The sequence below is a fragment of the Panthera onca genome, chromosome Y, assembly GCF_046562875.1.
Source record: "Panthera onca isolate mPanOnc1 chromosome Y, mPanOnc1 haplotype 2, whole genome shotgun sequence".
In the NCBI taxonomy this organism is placed as follows: Eukaryota; Metazoa; Chordata; class Mammalia; order Carnivora; family Felidae; genus Panthera; species Panthera onca.
In genome coordinates this window covers 20178016-20192431 of record NC_138358.1, presented here as the reverse complement: position 1 = coordinate 20192431, position 14416 = coordinate 20178016, and the positions used below count along the sequence as shown (strand labels likewise).

Below are 14416 nucleotides of genomic sequence, written 5' to 3'. Positions count from 1 at the left end.
GGGAGGGAGGGAGGGAGGGAGGGAAAGAAAGAGAGAGAGAGAGACAGAGAGAAAGAGAGAGAAAAAGAGAGAAAGAAAGAGAGAAAGAGAAAAAACTGGTGAAGGCACTCTAGGAAACAGTATGCAGATTCTCAAAAAGGTAAAAATAGACTATATAATCCGGCAACTGCACTGCTGGGTACTTACCCAAACAATACAAAAACACTAATTCAAAGTGATGCATGCACCCCAATGTTTACAGCATTTATTATTACTATTATTATTATTATTATCATTATTATTATTATTATTTATAACAGGCAAAATATGGAAACTGTCCATATGTTCACCAACTTTGAGTAAAAAAGTAGTTATATATGTAGGGAAGCATGGGTGGCTCAGTCGGTTACACATCTGACTTTGTCTCAGGTCATGATTTCGCAATTTGTGAGTTCAAGCCCTGCATCAGGCTCTGTGCTGACAGCTCAGAGGCTGGAGCCTGCTTCAGATTCTGTCTCCCCCTCTCTCTGCCCCTCCCCAACTTGTGTTCTCTCTCTCAAAAATAAACATTAAAAAATTAAAAGAATTTAATTTAATTTAATTTTTTAAAAAATTTAAATTTAAATTTAAAATTTTAAATTTAAAAAGAACTTAAAAAATTAAAAGAATGTAGTGATCTACATACAAAATGGAATATAAGCCATAAAAAAGAATAAAATCTTGCCATTTGTAATGACATGTTTGGAGCTAGAAGCAACATAAGTTAGTCAGAGAAAGGGAAATACCATATGATTTCAACCACGTGTAGAACTTAACAAACTAAACAAATGAGCAAAGGCAGAAATGAAAGAGAAACAGACTGGAAATAGATTTCTAACTCTAGAGAATAGAAGAGAGGTGGTAAGGGAGGTAGTTATGGCTTAAATAGGTGATGGGCATTAGATAGGTACTTGTGATGAGCACATGTATTGTACAGAAGGACTGAATCTCTATACTGTACACCTGACACTAATATTATAGTGTATGCTAACTAACTGGAAGTTATATAAAACTTTAAATTAAGAACAATTCCCAATACCTGTCCCGCCCCCCCCATAGTAAAGGTGGGAATCAAAAGGTGGAAACAATCCAAGTGTGCATCCAGTTACAAACTGATGAACGAAATGCAGTACAGATATACAGTGGAATATTATTTTGACACCAAAAATGATAAAAGACTCCTATAACATTGATGACAGATCATCCTGTGTAAAGGAATGCAGAAACAAAAACCCACGTATCATACGATTTAATTGCTAGGCAATAACCAAAACAGAAAAATCAGTATTCACAGAAAGTTGATTAGTAATTGCCAAAGCCTCCAGGGAGAAGGTAAGTAAAGTGACTGCTCAATGCGTACTAGGATTCTGTAAAAAGTCATGAACATATTCCAGAGCTAAATAGGGAGGATGCTTGTGGAAACCAGCAACACTTACGCAGCTGCTCCTTTCATTTCCCCTCTTAGCCTCTGGCATCTATTAAGCTACTTTCTGTCCGTCTCTACGTCTATTGTTTGTATCTAAGAATTAACTAAATTTCACCCAATTTCCTATCTCTAAATGGTTAAAATAATAAATTTCATGTTAGTCTACCACTTACAAAACATTAGTTAATTACTCACTGAAAAACATTGAACTTACGAGGACACTCGGCTGGTGAGGACTCTCTCCCCGCTGTTTCTCTGAGACAATTTATGCTTACAGACTTTTTCAATAACAAATTCTTGTTATTAAACAGAAGAGTAGAAATTTAAGGTGGTAAAAGAAATGTGAGGCACTAAAAGAAAATGTTACACCAGTAAATAATGTCCCCACTCTTCCCCTTCAAAATGCAAGTATTATTTGGGGGAGCAAGACTTTACATATACAGAGAAATAAGAGTTTCAAGAAGGCTTAGAGCATAGATTCTTCATCAATTTCAAGTTAAACATTTCTTAAAGATAGAAAGTTCTAAATTAAAAACAATACATTATTAAAGGGGGAAAAATTAGCCGTAAATAATCTAAATTACTTAATGCAGCATCTTCTTTAAATAAATACCTTGATATACTCAATCCAATGCTGGAGAAGAACTTGAAAGCCACATTCTATCTTACTGAATACTTGGTAGACTAAAGACAAATCCTCAATTCTATTTTCATCAAGAAGAAAGCTTAAGCCTGAATATTAGAAACATGAAAGCAAAATTAGCAATACAAATACCCACCTCAGATATACGTTAAATGATACATTAATTTGAGATTGTTACATTCAAGACATTTACTCTGGATTAAAAATGCTACAGTCCTAAACTTTGCAAGTAAGTGTCGTATCAGTAAGTGTCTATTAAGAAATAATTAGATGGATGGCAGAAAAAAGAGTGTAATCTATTCCTCTGGACTATTTGTTTTTCCACTGTCATAAATGCTGTCTTGTAAACCACTGTGTATTTCGTATTATTGCCGCAAAACATACATCACATAAATTTATAGTAAATAAGTTTGTAATATAGATATTACTGTGCATGAATTAGAAAATTACAGATTTTAAATAGAACTTTAACTAGACACATTAAATATCTGATTAAGTGCCAGATACTGATTTTTACATAAGAACAGGAAGGTATACAATATACCCAAATACATGGACAAATATAATCATTCTATAAATAAATAAACAAGCATAAAAACCCCAGAATGCAAAAGACATATAGCAATATATTTGCTTCTAAAAAGCCACGTGTTCAGCATCAGAATACATCACTATCGACACGTTGCTTTTCTCTATTCGACATTACCTGAAGAACCCTCACCGTCCAAAGAAACTTTCTGCCAACTCTATCCTAGAAATATATATACCATACTGAACATATAAAATAAAGAAACTAAGGTTAATAAAATATCATAATTTGCTAGTATCTGCCAATTTATAAATTAATAACTTTTCAGCATTCGTCAACTTTGGAGATCTAAAAACTATGCTATTTTAGTTCACCTCTCACTTCCCAGTAACTGTGTTGATAAATTCCTACCTTTTTAATCAATCCATACTACCAGTTTACCATTTATTATTATGGTTTATGTGAAGTATAAATCGTTTTCTGTTCAAATTTAAATTCGTTATAAAAACAGAAAATGAAAAAAGCTATAACAGATGACATATTCGGTTGTAGATTTTTTACTGGCATTTCTAAGCATTAAAACTGTCACGGTAAACTGAAAACTGTCAATCATTAAAAAGTTGTTCTAAACTGCACAGGGGCAATGACTGCACATTGTCATTAATATACTAAAAACCAATCAAATATGTGTGTTAAAACAGACTGGTTTTATGACATGTAAATTATATATCAATGTTTTAAAGACAAGTAGGACTTTGGTAGTGAAACATTTCTTAAATCCAAAGATAGGACTTGAATAGAAAAATATCTTAGTTTTCCACATTTGGGGCCTCATTATTTACAAATCTCTATTTTCAATTTACATTATAAAATATTATTGTTGAGATGAACACTGAACCATCCTACACACCTACAAAACTGATTGGAGGATTAACACAACACTCTGCACAACCTGAACCACAGAATTCATCAGGAATTCACCCCAAAAGAAAGAGCACGAAGAAACGACAGCCAGGGATTTAACCAACACAGATACAAGCAAGACGTCTGAACCAGAATTTAGAATCACGATAATATGAATACTGGCTGGAGTCCAAAATAGACTACAGTCCCTTTGTGCAGAGATAAAAGAAGTAAAAAAATACCCAGAGTTAAATTAAAAATGCTATAACTGAGCTGTGATCACGGATGGATGCACGGGCAGCAAGCATGGATGAGGCAGAAAAGAGAATCAGCGATATAGACGACAAATTTACAGAGAATAAAAAAGCAGAGAAAAAGAGGGAGATTAAGGCAAAAAAGCACGATTTAAGAATTCGAGAAATCAGTGACTCATTAAAAAGTAACGACATCAGAATCATAGGGGTCCCAGAGGAGGAAGAGAGAGAAATAGGGGTAGAAGGGTTAAGTGAGCAAATCACAGCAGAAAACTTTGCTAACCTGGGGAAAGACCCAGACATCAAAATCCAGGAAGCACAGAGGACCCTCATTAGATTCAATAAAAACTGACCCTCAACAAGGCATATCATAGTCAAATTCACAAAACAGTCAGGCAAGGAGAGACTCATCAAAGCAGCAAGGGAAAAAAGTCCCTAAACTGTAAGGGAAGACAGAACAGGTTTGCAGCAGACCTATCCACAGAAACTTGGCAGGCCAGAAAGGAGTGGCAGGATATTTTAATGTGCTGAATCAGAAAAATAGACAGCCAAGAATTCTTTATCCAGCAAGATGGTCATTCAAAATAAAAGGAAAGATACAGATTCCCAGACAAACAAAAATTAAAGGAGTTTGTGTCCACTAAACCAGCCCTGCAAAAAATTTTAAGGGGGACTCTCCGAGGGGAGAAAAGATGAAAAAAAAAATGTATGTATACACACACACATACATATATACGTACACACACACGTATATGTATACATATATACAAATATATATACACACGCACACACACATATATATGCACACACACACACATGCATACGTACATATGTACGTACATACATACATACCAAAATCAAGAAAGAACCAGAGAAGATCATCAGAAACTCCAATTCTACAAGCTTTATAATGGCAATAAATTAGTATCTGTCAGTACTCACTCTAAATGTCAATGTACTCAATGCTCCCATCAAAAGACATACGGTAACAGAATGCGTAAGAAAACAATTACCATCTATATGCTGTTTACAAGAGACACACTTGAGACCTAAAGACACCTTTAGACTGAAAAGGGGATGGGGAACCATCTATCGTGCTAATGGTCAAGAAAAGAAAGCCAGAATAGCCACACTTCTATCAGGCAATCTAGACTTTAAAATAAATAATGTATCGAGAGATGCAGAAAAGGCATTATGTCATAACCAAGGGGTCTACCCACCAGGAAGACCTAACAATTGTAAACACTGATGCGCCAAATGAGGCAGCACCCAAATATTTAATTCAATTAATCACAAACATAAAGAAACTCATTGATAGTAATACCGTTATAGTAGGAGACTTCAACACCCCAATCACAGCAATGGACAGATCGTCTAATCAAAATATCAAGGAGGACACAATGGCTTTGAATGACACACTGGACCAGATGGACTTCACAGATATATTCAGAACATTTCATCCTACAGCAATAGAATATACATTCTTCACAGGTGCACATGGAACGTTCTCCAGAATTGACCATATACTGGGACACAAATCAGCCCTAAGTAAGTACAAAAGTATAGAGATCACACCGTGCATATTTTCAGACCACAACACTATGAAACTCAAAATCAACCACAAGAAAAAAAACATTGGAAAGGTAAGAAATACTTGGAGACTGAAGAACATCCTACTAAAGAATGAATGCGCTAACCCAGCAGTTAAGAAGGAAATTAAAAAGCATATCGAAGTCAATGAAAATGATAATACCACATCCCAAAACCTCTGAGATGCAACAAAGGAGGTCATAAGAGGAAAGTACACAGCAATCCAGGCCTTCCTAAAGAAGGAAGAAAGATCGCAGAGACACAACCTAACCTTACGCCTTATGGAGCTGGAAAAAGAACAGCAAATAAAACCTAAAACCAGCAGAAGACAGGAAATAATAAAGATTAGAGCAGAAATTAATGTTATCGAAAACAACCAACCAACCAACCAACCAACCAACCAACCAAACAGTAGAACAGAACAATGAAACCAGAAGCTTCTTCTTTGAAAGAATTAACAAAATTGATAAACTAGAGTGATTGATCAAGAAGAAAAAGAAAAGGACCCAAATAAATAAAATCAAGAATGAAAGAAGAGTGATCACAACAAACACAGCAGAAATAAAAACCATAATAAGCGAACATTACGAGCAATTATATGCCAATAAAAGGGGCAATCTGGAAGAAGTGGGCATATTCCTAGAAACATGTACACTACCAAAACTGAAACAGGAAGAAATAGAAAATTTGAACACACCCATTACCAGTAAGGAAATCGAATTAGTAATCAAAAATCTGCCAAAACACAAGAGTCCAGAGCCAGATGGCTTTCCAGGGGAACTCTACCAAACATTTAAGGAAGACTGAACACCTATTCTCTTGAAGCTGTTCCAAAACATAGAAATGGAAGGAAAACTTCCAAACTCTTTCTATGAAGTCAGCATTACCTTGATTCCAAAACCAGAGACCCTACTAAAAAGGAGAACTATAGACCAATTTCCCTGATGAACATGGATGTCAAAATCCTCAACAAGGTATTAACCAACAATACATGAAAAAATACATTAAATACACTAAAACAATACATTAAAAAAATTATGAACATGGATGCAAAATCCTCAACAAGATAGTAGGCAACTGGATTCAACAATACATTAAGAAAGTTATTTACCATGACCAAGTGGGATTTATACCGGGGATTGCAGGGCTGGTTCAATATCCACAACACAACATGATTCACCATATCAATAAAAGAAAGGACAAGAATAATACGATCCTCTCAATAAATGCAGAGAAAGCATTTGACAAAATACAGCATCCTTTCTTGATAAAAACCCTCAAGAAAGTAGGGATAGAAGGAGCATACCTCGAAATCATAAAAGCCATATATGAACGACCCAATGGGGAAAAATTGAGAGAATGGGGAAAAAATTCCTGACCCTAAGGTCAGGAACAAGACAGGGATGTCCTTTCTCACCACTGTTACTCGACATAGTATTGGAAGTCTTAGCCTCTGCCATCAGACAACACAAAGAAATAAAAGGCTTCCAAATCAGCCAGGAGGAGGTCAAACATTCACTCTTCACAGATGACATGATACTCTACATGGAACACCCAAAAGATTCCACCAAAAACTACAAAAATTAATTCATGAATTCAACAAAGTTGCAGGATATAAACTCAACGCACAGAAATCAACTGCATTCCTATACACCAACAGTGAAGCGACAGAAATACAAATCAAGGAATTGATCCCCTCTTCAGTTGCACCAAAAACCCATAAAATACCTAGAAATACATCTAACCAAAGAGGTAGAAAATCTATACACTGAAAACAATAGAAAGCTTATGAGACAAATTGCAGAAGACACAAAAAAAAAAAAAATGGAAAAAGATTCCATGCTCCATAGGAAGAACAAATATTGTTAAAATGTCAATACTACCTAAAGCAATCTACATATTCAATGCAATCTCTATCAAAATAACACCAGCGTTCTTCACGGAGCTAGAACAAACAATCCTAAAATTTGTATGGAACCAGAAAATACCCTGAATGGCCAAAGCAATCTTGAAAAAGAAAACCAAAGCAGGAGGCCTCACAATCCCAGACTTCAGGCTATACTAAAAGCTCTAATCATCAAGACAGTATGGCACTGGCACAAGAACAGACACTCAGATCAACAGAACAGAAGAGAGAACCCAGACATGGACCCACAGACGTATCACCAACTCCAGGATATTAGTTCCAGTCTTTTGAACTCATTATCTAGGGCAGCTTTGTCCTGTGGCTGTGTGGAGTGTGAAATGAAAGGCTGCTCTAGTAATGGCAAATACTTTAGGTATGGTATCTATCAAACTTAATTCTCACAGAAACATTGCTAAACTTTCAACTTTGCAGTTTGCAGACTGCTGGTGGACAAGTTATGGTGGAGAACTGATTTACTGTTGGTGCAAGTAGGTATATTTCTTCTAACTTTGAGGCTAACAGCATAGAAGTGTGCCCAGAAGGTGAAGATTTCCTGCACAAAGACACTGATGAAAGAAATCTATCAATGTAGTTCACAGCCAAATGCAGGGTCTCATTCTGTGCTTTGTACTATTCTCCTATTTAAACCAGTCCACAAGCACAGAAAACTGTTTATTAGGTCTTACAGATTTCTCCATGTAACCCACTTGAGGCCTGCATTTAAAAAAAAAAATGTTAACACTGAATTCATTTTTGAGATACAGAGAGACCGAGCACAGGTGCAGGAGGGGCAGAGAGAGAGGGAGACACAGAATCCGAAGTAGGCTCCAGGCTCTGCTCTGTCAGGACAGAGACCTAAGCGGGTCTCGAACTAATGAACTGCAAGATTATGACCTGAGCCCAAAGTGGACACTTAACGCTTCACTGACAGAGCCACCCAGGTGCCCCTTTAGGTTTACATTTAATCTCCATTTCCCTAAGGTATGTGTCAATATCCTCATGATAATCCAGGACTTCTTTAACATTCATTGGGTTTCCATCTTCTAGTACAATTGATATGTCCGTAATGCGTGGTGACTCAAAACTATTATCCATTGGATAATCAAGAGATACCAGTGGTTCTCTTGGTCTAGGTAAAGTAAAAGCTAAATTGAAAGCCAGCACATTTTCATGATTTTTTTTTTTTTTTAGATTCATCTGGCCTTTTTCAGTCTATTCTTGTGTTTTATCCGCCTGGTAAATGGAGGATGCTTACTGTTTGCTTCCCAGGGAGGTACAGCAGCATGTTCATCATGCATAGGAAGATCCTTAAGAGGCGCAATCTGTTGTGTCTTGGGCCTTTGCTGTGACACCGCAAAGCATGGTTCCTGGCCTTCAGTACAGCCACGCCTTCCCAAGTTTATTGAGCAGGCACCACCTTCTCTTGGTTGATGTTCTTCTGGTCCTCTTGGATTGCCATGTGCTACAGTTATCAGCAGCCCCTCTGGTTCTAGGCCTGGGCATGGAGCTGCCCAACATCACAGCTTCTGGGATCTTGGTGGGATAAGTCTGTGGCGCAAAGCAGTGTGTACTCTTTCCCAGGCCAAGAAACACTCCAGCCACATCCAGCTGCCCCATCTCTAGGCAGCTTGCCCGCTAAGGATAACGCAGTACCAAGGAGGTTGCAAAAGGCATATGCAAGCAGTGTGCAGGGATAAAGATGCTTCCAAGACGCAGCAAGCAGCCCACTGGAGTGGCAGCTGGCTGTTCCTGCAGTTCAGGTAGTTAATACACCAAATAACTCAATAAGGCATTTTCAGAGACACTTGCCATATCTTCTGCACTGTAACTACATCTATACTGAAAATAGTTAACAAGTTAAAATGCAAGCATCAAAATATTTAGAGTGCACTGTTTAGCTCATACAGGATTCCTATTCCTAAAAGGTTCCGCAGGTGGATGGTACTGATGGCTCCAAATATTGTGAATGAAATTACTGCCACTGAAATGTATGCTTAAAAGTAGTTAAAACGGTGAAGTTTAAGTTATGTATATTTATCAAAAGAGGAAACTTACAATCGGAAGTAATGGTATTTCACTGTTGGCTTATAAATGTATACTTCCTATATCTCTCAGACATAATTTTAGATTAATAAAACAAGGCTGCATCTTGTAGACTTTCTGGTTTGGAAAACAATTTTCTTCAGAATGTTGAAAGATTGTGCTCATTTCAGCAGCACATATCCTAGAATCTTGAAAGACTTTTATCTTTTAATTTTTGCCATTATTGTGGCCTCTGTGTAGATGAACTCATGGGATGGGTGTTTTGTTTTGTTTTGTTGTTTTGTTTTGTTTTGTTTTCTCTGGATCCAACCATTTCTCTGAACCTTCACTTTGCAGTAAATTGTACCCTAAATATCTTCAGTCAGTATTTAGTGAATACTGAAGGTAGGGGAAGATATGGGACTTCATTTTAGCTAGAAAAAGTTACTAAAAATGCATTTATTTAATATAAATGTGAGGATCTACATAAGACTGCACATAATTACAAATGCTTCAACTGAAAGCCTGAGATACAATGGACCTATAACATTTCTAAGGAGAAATTTAATTTTAAATAAGGAAATCCTATAAATAAGCCAAGATTTGTAAGAATATTTGTATTAAGATGATCCAGAAATCACCCCTAGTTCATAACTTCTCGGGGATACCTAATGTTCTAATGGGTGATTTGTCTTCTGAAATGTCTGCCTAACATCCATGTTAGAATCAGTCTTCGTTCCCTGACCATCGGCTTAATTATTGCGAGGACTGCAAGCCCAGAAGAGATGTAGGTATGAAAGGATACAGATAATGTACACGATGGTTAACCCATAAATAGGCATCCGTGAAGTTTACTACTATCTGGAATCCTAATAAACAAGAATTTTTCTTTCCACTAATAAGCAAGAGTTCACAAATTTTCTCCAATCCAATATATGTCCATCTGTCCATTCAGCAGTGAAAAAACTAAAACATTTCCTCATTCTTACTGAGAATCCTCTCCTTAATTCAGGTGTTTCACAAACTATGTGGAAAGCCTTGTAGATATGCACATTTTTCTGTTACCACAGAAACAATAATCTATTTAGTAAGTCAAACAAACAAACAAACAAACAAACAAACAAAACCCACTGGTTTTCAAGGACAAACACCTGTTGTACCTGTAGAAACCCATTCCAAAGATGTTTCCTAGAAGAGTGAAAATGTCCGTAAGTCATATGGGGGGCTTACAGTATCACTCTATTCTAAGACCAAGATTAGAAACACAATTATTTTAATTTTATCTAATTCCATTCTATTATTGTGCAGTAAAGGATATCTCTTGCTTAAAGAAAAGTCTGGCCTTTATACAGCTTCTGGAAGGTAATCAGTAAACTCTCTGAATACCACGCAGGATAAAATTTTATTTACTGGGGGGCAATGGGCCATGCTACACAGTTCATGGTAAAATGTGACTCATGGTGGGGGGTTTGGGCCAGGAAATACCAGCCTGATCTCTGAAGGGACTGGACACTAAGATCAGTCATGCTGAAAGTCATCCATGTGATGTGAGTTTCCCTACTTGGCAACACTATATGCATGCTTTCAATCACAATTTCTAGGAGAGTTAAGCTCTGTCCGTACAACCCTAGTGGGAGAAGACCACTGAAAGTTCATGCCTGGACTTTGTTCTATGATCCTCTTCTCTTTGATGATTTCAACTTACATGGTTCATCATTATCTTTTCTGAATTCTTGGGAGTACTTTTTAGCAAATTGCTGAACTTGAGGGTGGTCCTGGACACCTCACCCAGCTGCATTCATATTCCAAAAATAAAAAAAAAAATAAGATGATAGAAAAATTTTAAATTATGAGTTCTTCTGACTCTATTTCATTTTAATTTCAAATATCTGAAATACCTTTCTGATGATATGAATTTCCTTCTAATAGAAAAATTCACAGTACTGGTGCTCTCCCCACTCTATATTTCTGTTGTCAAATAAATAGTTAGGGGTGCCTGGTTGGGTCAGTCAGCTGAACATCCAACTCTGGGTTTCACTGGCTCAGGTCATGATCCCAGGTTCATGAGACTGAGCCTGTGTCAGGTTCAACAACAAGTGTAGAGCCTTCTTAGGATTCTCTCTCTCTCCCTTTGGCCCTCTCATCAGGGTCACTCTCTCTTCAAGTGAAATGAAATGAGATTAAATGATATGGAATGAAATGAGATGGAAAGAGATGAAATAAGATAAATTAAAATATAGTTAAATTTTATGTATTTAATTTATTTACAAGGCACTTCAAGTGATAAGGAAAAATAATAACCAAATGTATACTGTGGACAGGAATAAAACTTAAAATTATAGAATACTCTGGATTAACATACGAAAAAGTCCTTTCCCAAGAATAAAATTACCTTAATTAATATGACATTCTCCCTTCTTCAACCATAAAATCAAGGCTCCATCTGTCTAAAAAGTTACTACAATATTCTCCTACATGCTCTTTGTGCTCAAGAAGATTTTAATCATATCTAGAATATAATCCAATTTTTCAAAAGGCCAATGTGATCAACTACACTTACTCTCTCCAGTTTAAACTAACATTCACTATTCCCTAAAGCCTTGTTAAGTATACTTCAGCAACACCAGGATTCCCTGTTTATGATCATGCCTAAATCTTTTCCTCGTGGGAGGTCACTAGACACAGACTCTCCTTTCAATAATGTACTTCTTTTCAACGTTAGGTTTTAGTTTACATGCACTCATTTAATAAGGTTTTCTAAAAAATTATGTCCTGTATTGAATCCATTTATTTTGCACCAAGAAGCAAAAGCTCATCACAAATTTGTTGAACAAATGTTGCCTTTACGTGAAGAAAAGGGAAAATACCAGAAGCAAAACATGTGCTCAACAGCCCTAACCTACAATCTAAAATTTTAAAACACCAGAAAAAAAGGTAACAATACAGACTATTTTTAAAACATCAGCCAAAAATAAAGCTTGAGCACATTACTATCTCAAGGTATATGTGTAACTCTCATTTAGTATTCTTATAAAAAAACCCTGAATATACTACATGACACAAACTGCTTTGGCAAATGAGAGAATGAGAAAAAAATTGTATCTGGTTTTATCAATCATTTTAAAGGAAGACTTACACACAGAATGCATTAATAATTAAAATCATTTAAAAATGTAAAAAAATAAAATTATTTTCTTTAATAATGCCTTCTCAAAACATACATATTCTCATTTACCTTTCTGAAGAACTGCTGATAAGTGTTCACCTAGAAGCTGCTTTTCTAGCATAGTGACCAGTTGTTTCCTGTTTAAAAAAACGAGTTTAGAATCACTGCAAGATTCTCCTAATGGAGAGTTAAAACGGTTTTCCAAAACCCTGCTGCATATATTATTGTCATCTGTCCTGATTTCTGTTTTACATTGTTATGCATGTATGAGTGCCATAAGATTTGTAGTCTGGTCTTCAGGAGACTGAATTTCATTGCATGAACTTCTGATTTCAGAGTTATAATTATCATTACATAACTACAGAAAATTATGTGATAATAATAAACATCTAGTTTACATAAAAATTACTATTTTACCTCTAATTAAACAAGACCAACAACAAATTTTCTAAAGTTTCCCACTCATCCAAAAAACTAAAAAATAAACTTACGAAGAAATTTTTATTTGTCAGGCTTTCCCATCTTTTTGATACAAATGAAGAAAGGAGAAAGGCAGGAACTAAGCAAAAAAGGTGAAGAACTATATTATTTAATCCTATCATACGACAACTTAAAAGTTTTTTAACATTTATTTTTGAGATACAGTGAGAGAGAGAAAGCATGCACACGATCAGGGTAGGGGCAGAGAAAGAGGGAGACACAGAATCCAAAGCAGGCTCCATGCTCTGAGCTATCAGCACAGACATGAACTGAGGCAAGGTGAAGTCAGATGCTTAACTGACTAAGCCGCCCAGGTGTCCCTGATAATTTCTGATCTAAGTAAAGCAAAATCAAAGTGTATATAAATATGGTATATAGAAATTACATATACAAATACAAAATATGTAATTCTTACTGTGTGTTAAGGCATAGGTAGGTTCTAACTCTGTCTACTTCTCCTTCTAGGAGCTTCTTGATGTGGTAAAGACACCCAGGAATCTGAAAATAAAATTTTTACCTTCCTATTTTAAGAATCATGGGACTTAAAGAACGAAAGTTACAAAGTTTTTGTAGCAAGCAAACAAAAACATTCCTCTTTTAAATCAATTTAGTGTCATAACCTTGAAAGGCACAGCTATATGGTCATTTTGTTTCTATCAAGTCAGAATGTCAAGAATTATTAAACTGGTTACAGCTTGTAACTGGAATCCATGGTTTGAAAATTTAATATAACCAAACAAAAATATAAAATACATGAAGCAAAGGGCTGTTATAAATGAAGAGAAACACTGAAAATTCAACAAAAGCTGATGACTTGACTACATACAGATCTATGATGCACAGTACATACAGAATGTACATGATATATAAAAGGACATATATTATATCCAAAATAATGGATAGAGTACTCAGACAGAAACCAGCAAGTTAACACAATACTTTAACAACACTAAACACGAAAAAGTATTTATAGAACACTCCACTCAACAACAGAATACACTTCTGCTCAAAGTGCACACAGAATATTCTGCAAGACAGACCTCATCAATTCACAAAACAAGCAAATAAATTTTAAATGAATGAAATTATAAAAACTGTGCTCATTCATCAAAATGGAGTGAAACATGGGAAAATAAGAAAATTTGAGAAAGTCACAAATATGTGGAAATTAGACAACACATTTCTCAATAATCAAGGTGTCAATGAAGAAATCAAAGAGAAACTACAAAGTACCTTAAAATAGGTGAAAACGGGGCTAGAACATACCTAAACTTAATATGGCAGCTAACACATTATTTAGAAGAAAATTTATGGTTATAAATAATTACATCAGAAAAACAAAGACCTCAAAACAAAATAAACTTTAAAAAAAAACCTACTTCCTATCTAAAGACACTGGAAAAAGACAAAGTAAAACGAAAGCAAATGAAGAAACAATATTTAGCATAGAATTTAATGAGAGAGAAATGAAAAAAAAAA

At 35.6% G+C, this 14416-nt stretch overlaps 1 protein-coding gene and 1 pseudogene across 1 annotated transcript in view; both read right to left on the bottom strand.

Moving 5' to 3' along the window:
- The window catches only part of LOC145715055 (cullin-4B-like), a 40448-nt gene extending 27028 nt beyond the window's left edge, over positions 1-13420 (bottom strand). Inside the window, exons 1-3 of the mRNA XM_081794637.1 lie at positions 13353-13420; positions 12527-12594; positions 2058-2176 (exon numbers count right to left, since the gene is read on the bottom strand). Of these exons, the coding sequence (XP_081650763.1) occupies positions 2058-2176; positions 12527-12578 (171 nt within the window). The 5' untranslated portion in view covers positions 12579-12594; positions 13353-13420. The remainder of the gene's footprint in view (positions 1-2057; positions 2177-12526; positions 12595-13352) is intronic.
- LOC145714985 (cyclin-A2 pseudogene) lies at positions 7476-8914 on the bottom strand (annotated as a pseudogene).
- Positions 13421-14416: the final 996 nt, after the last annotated feature.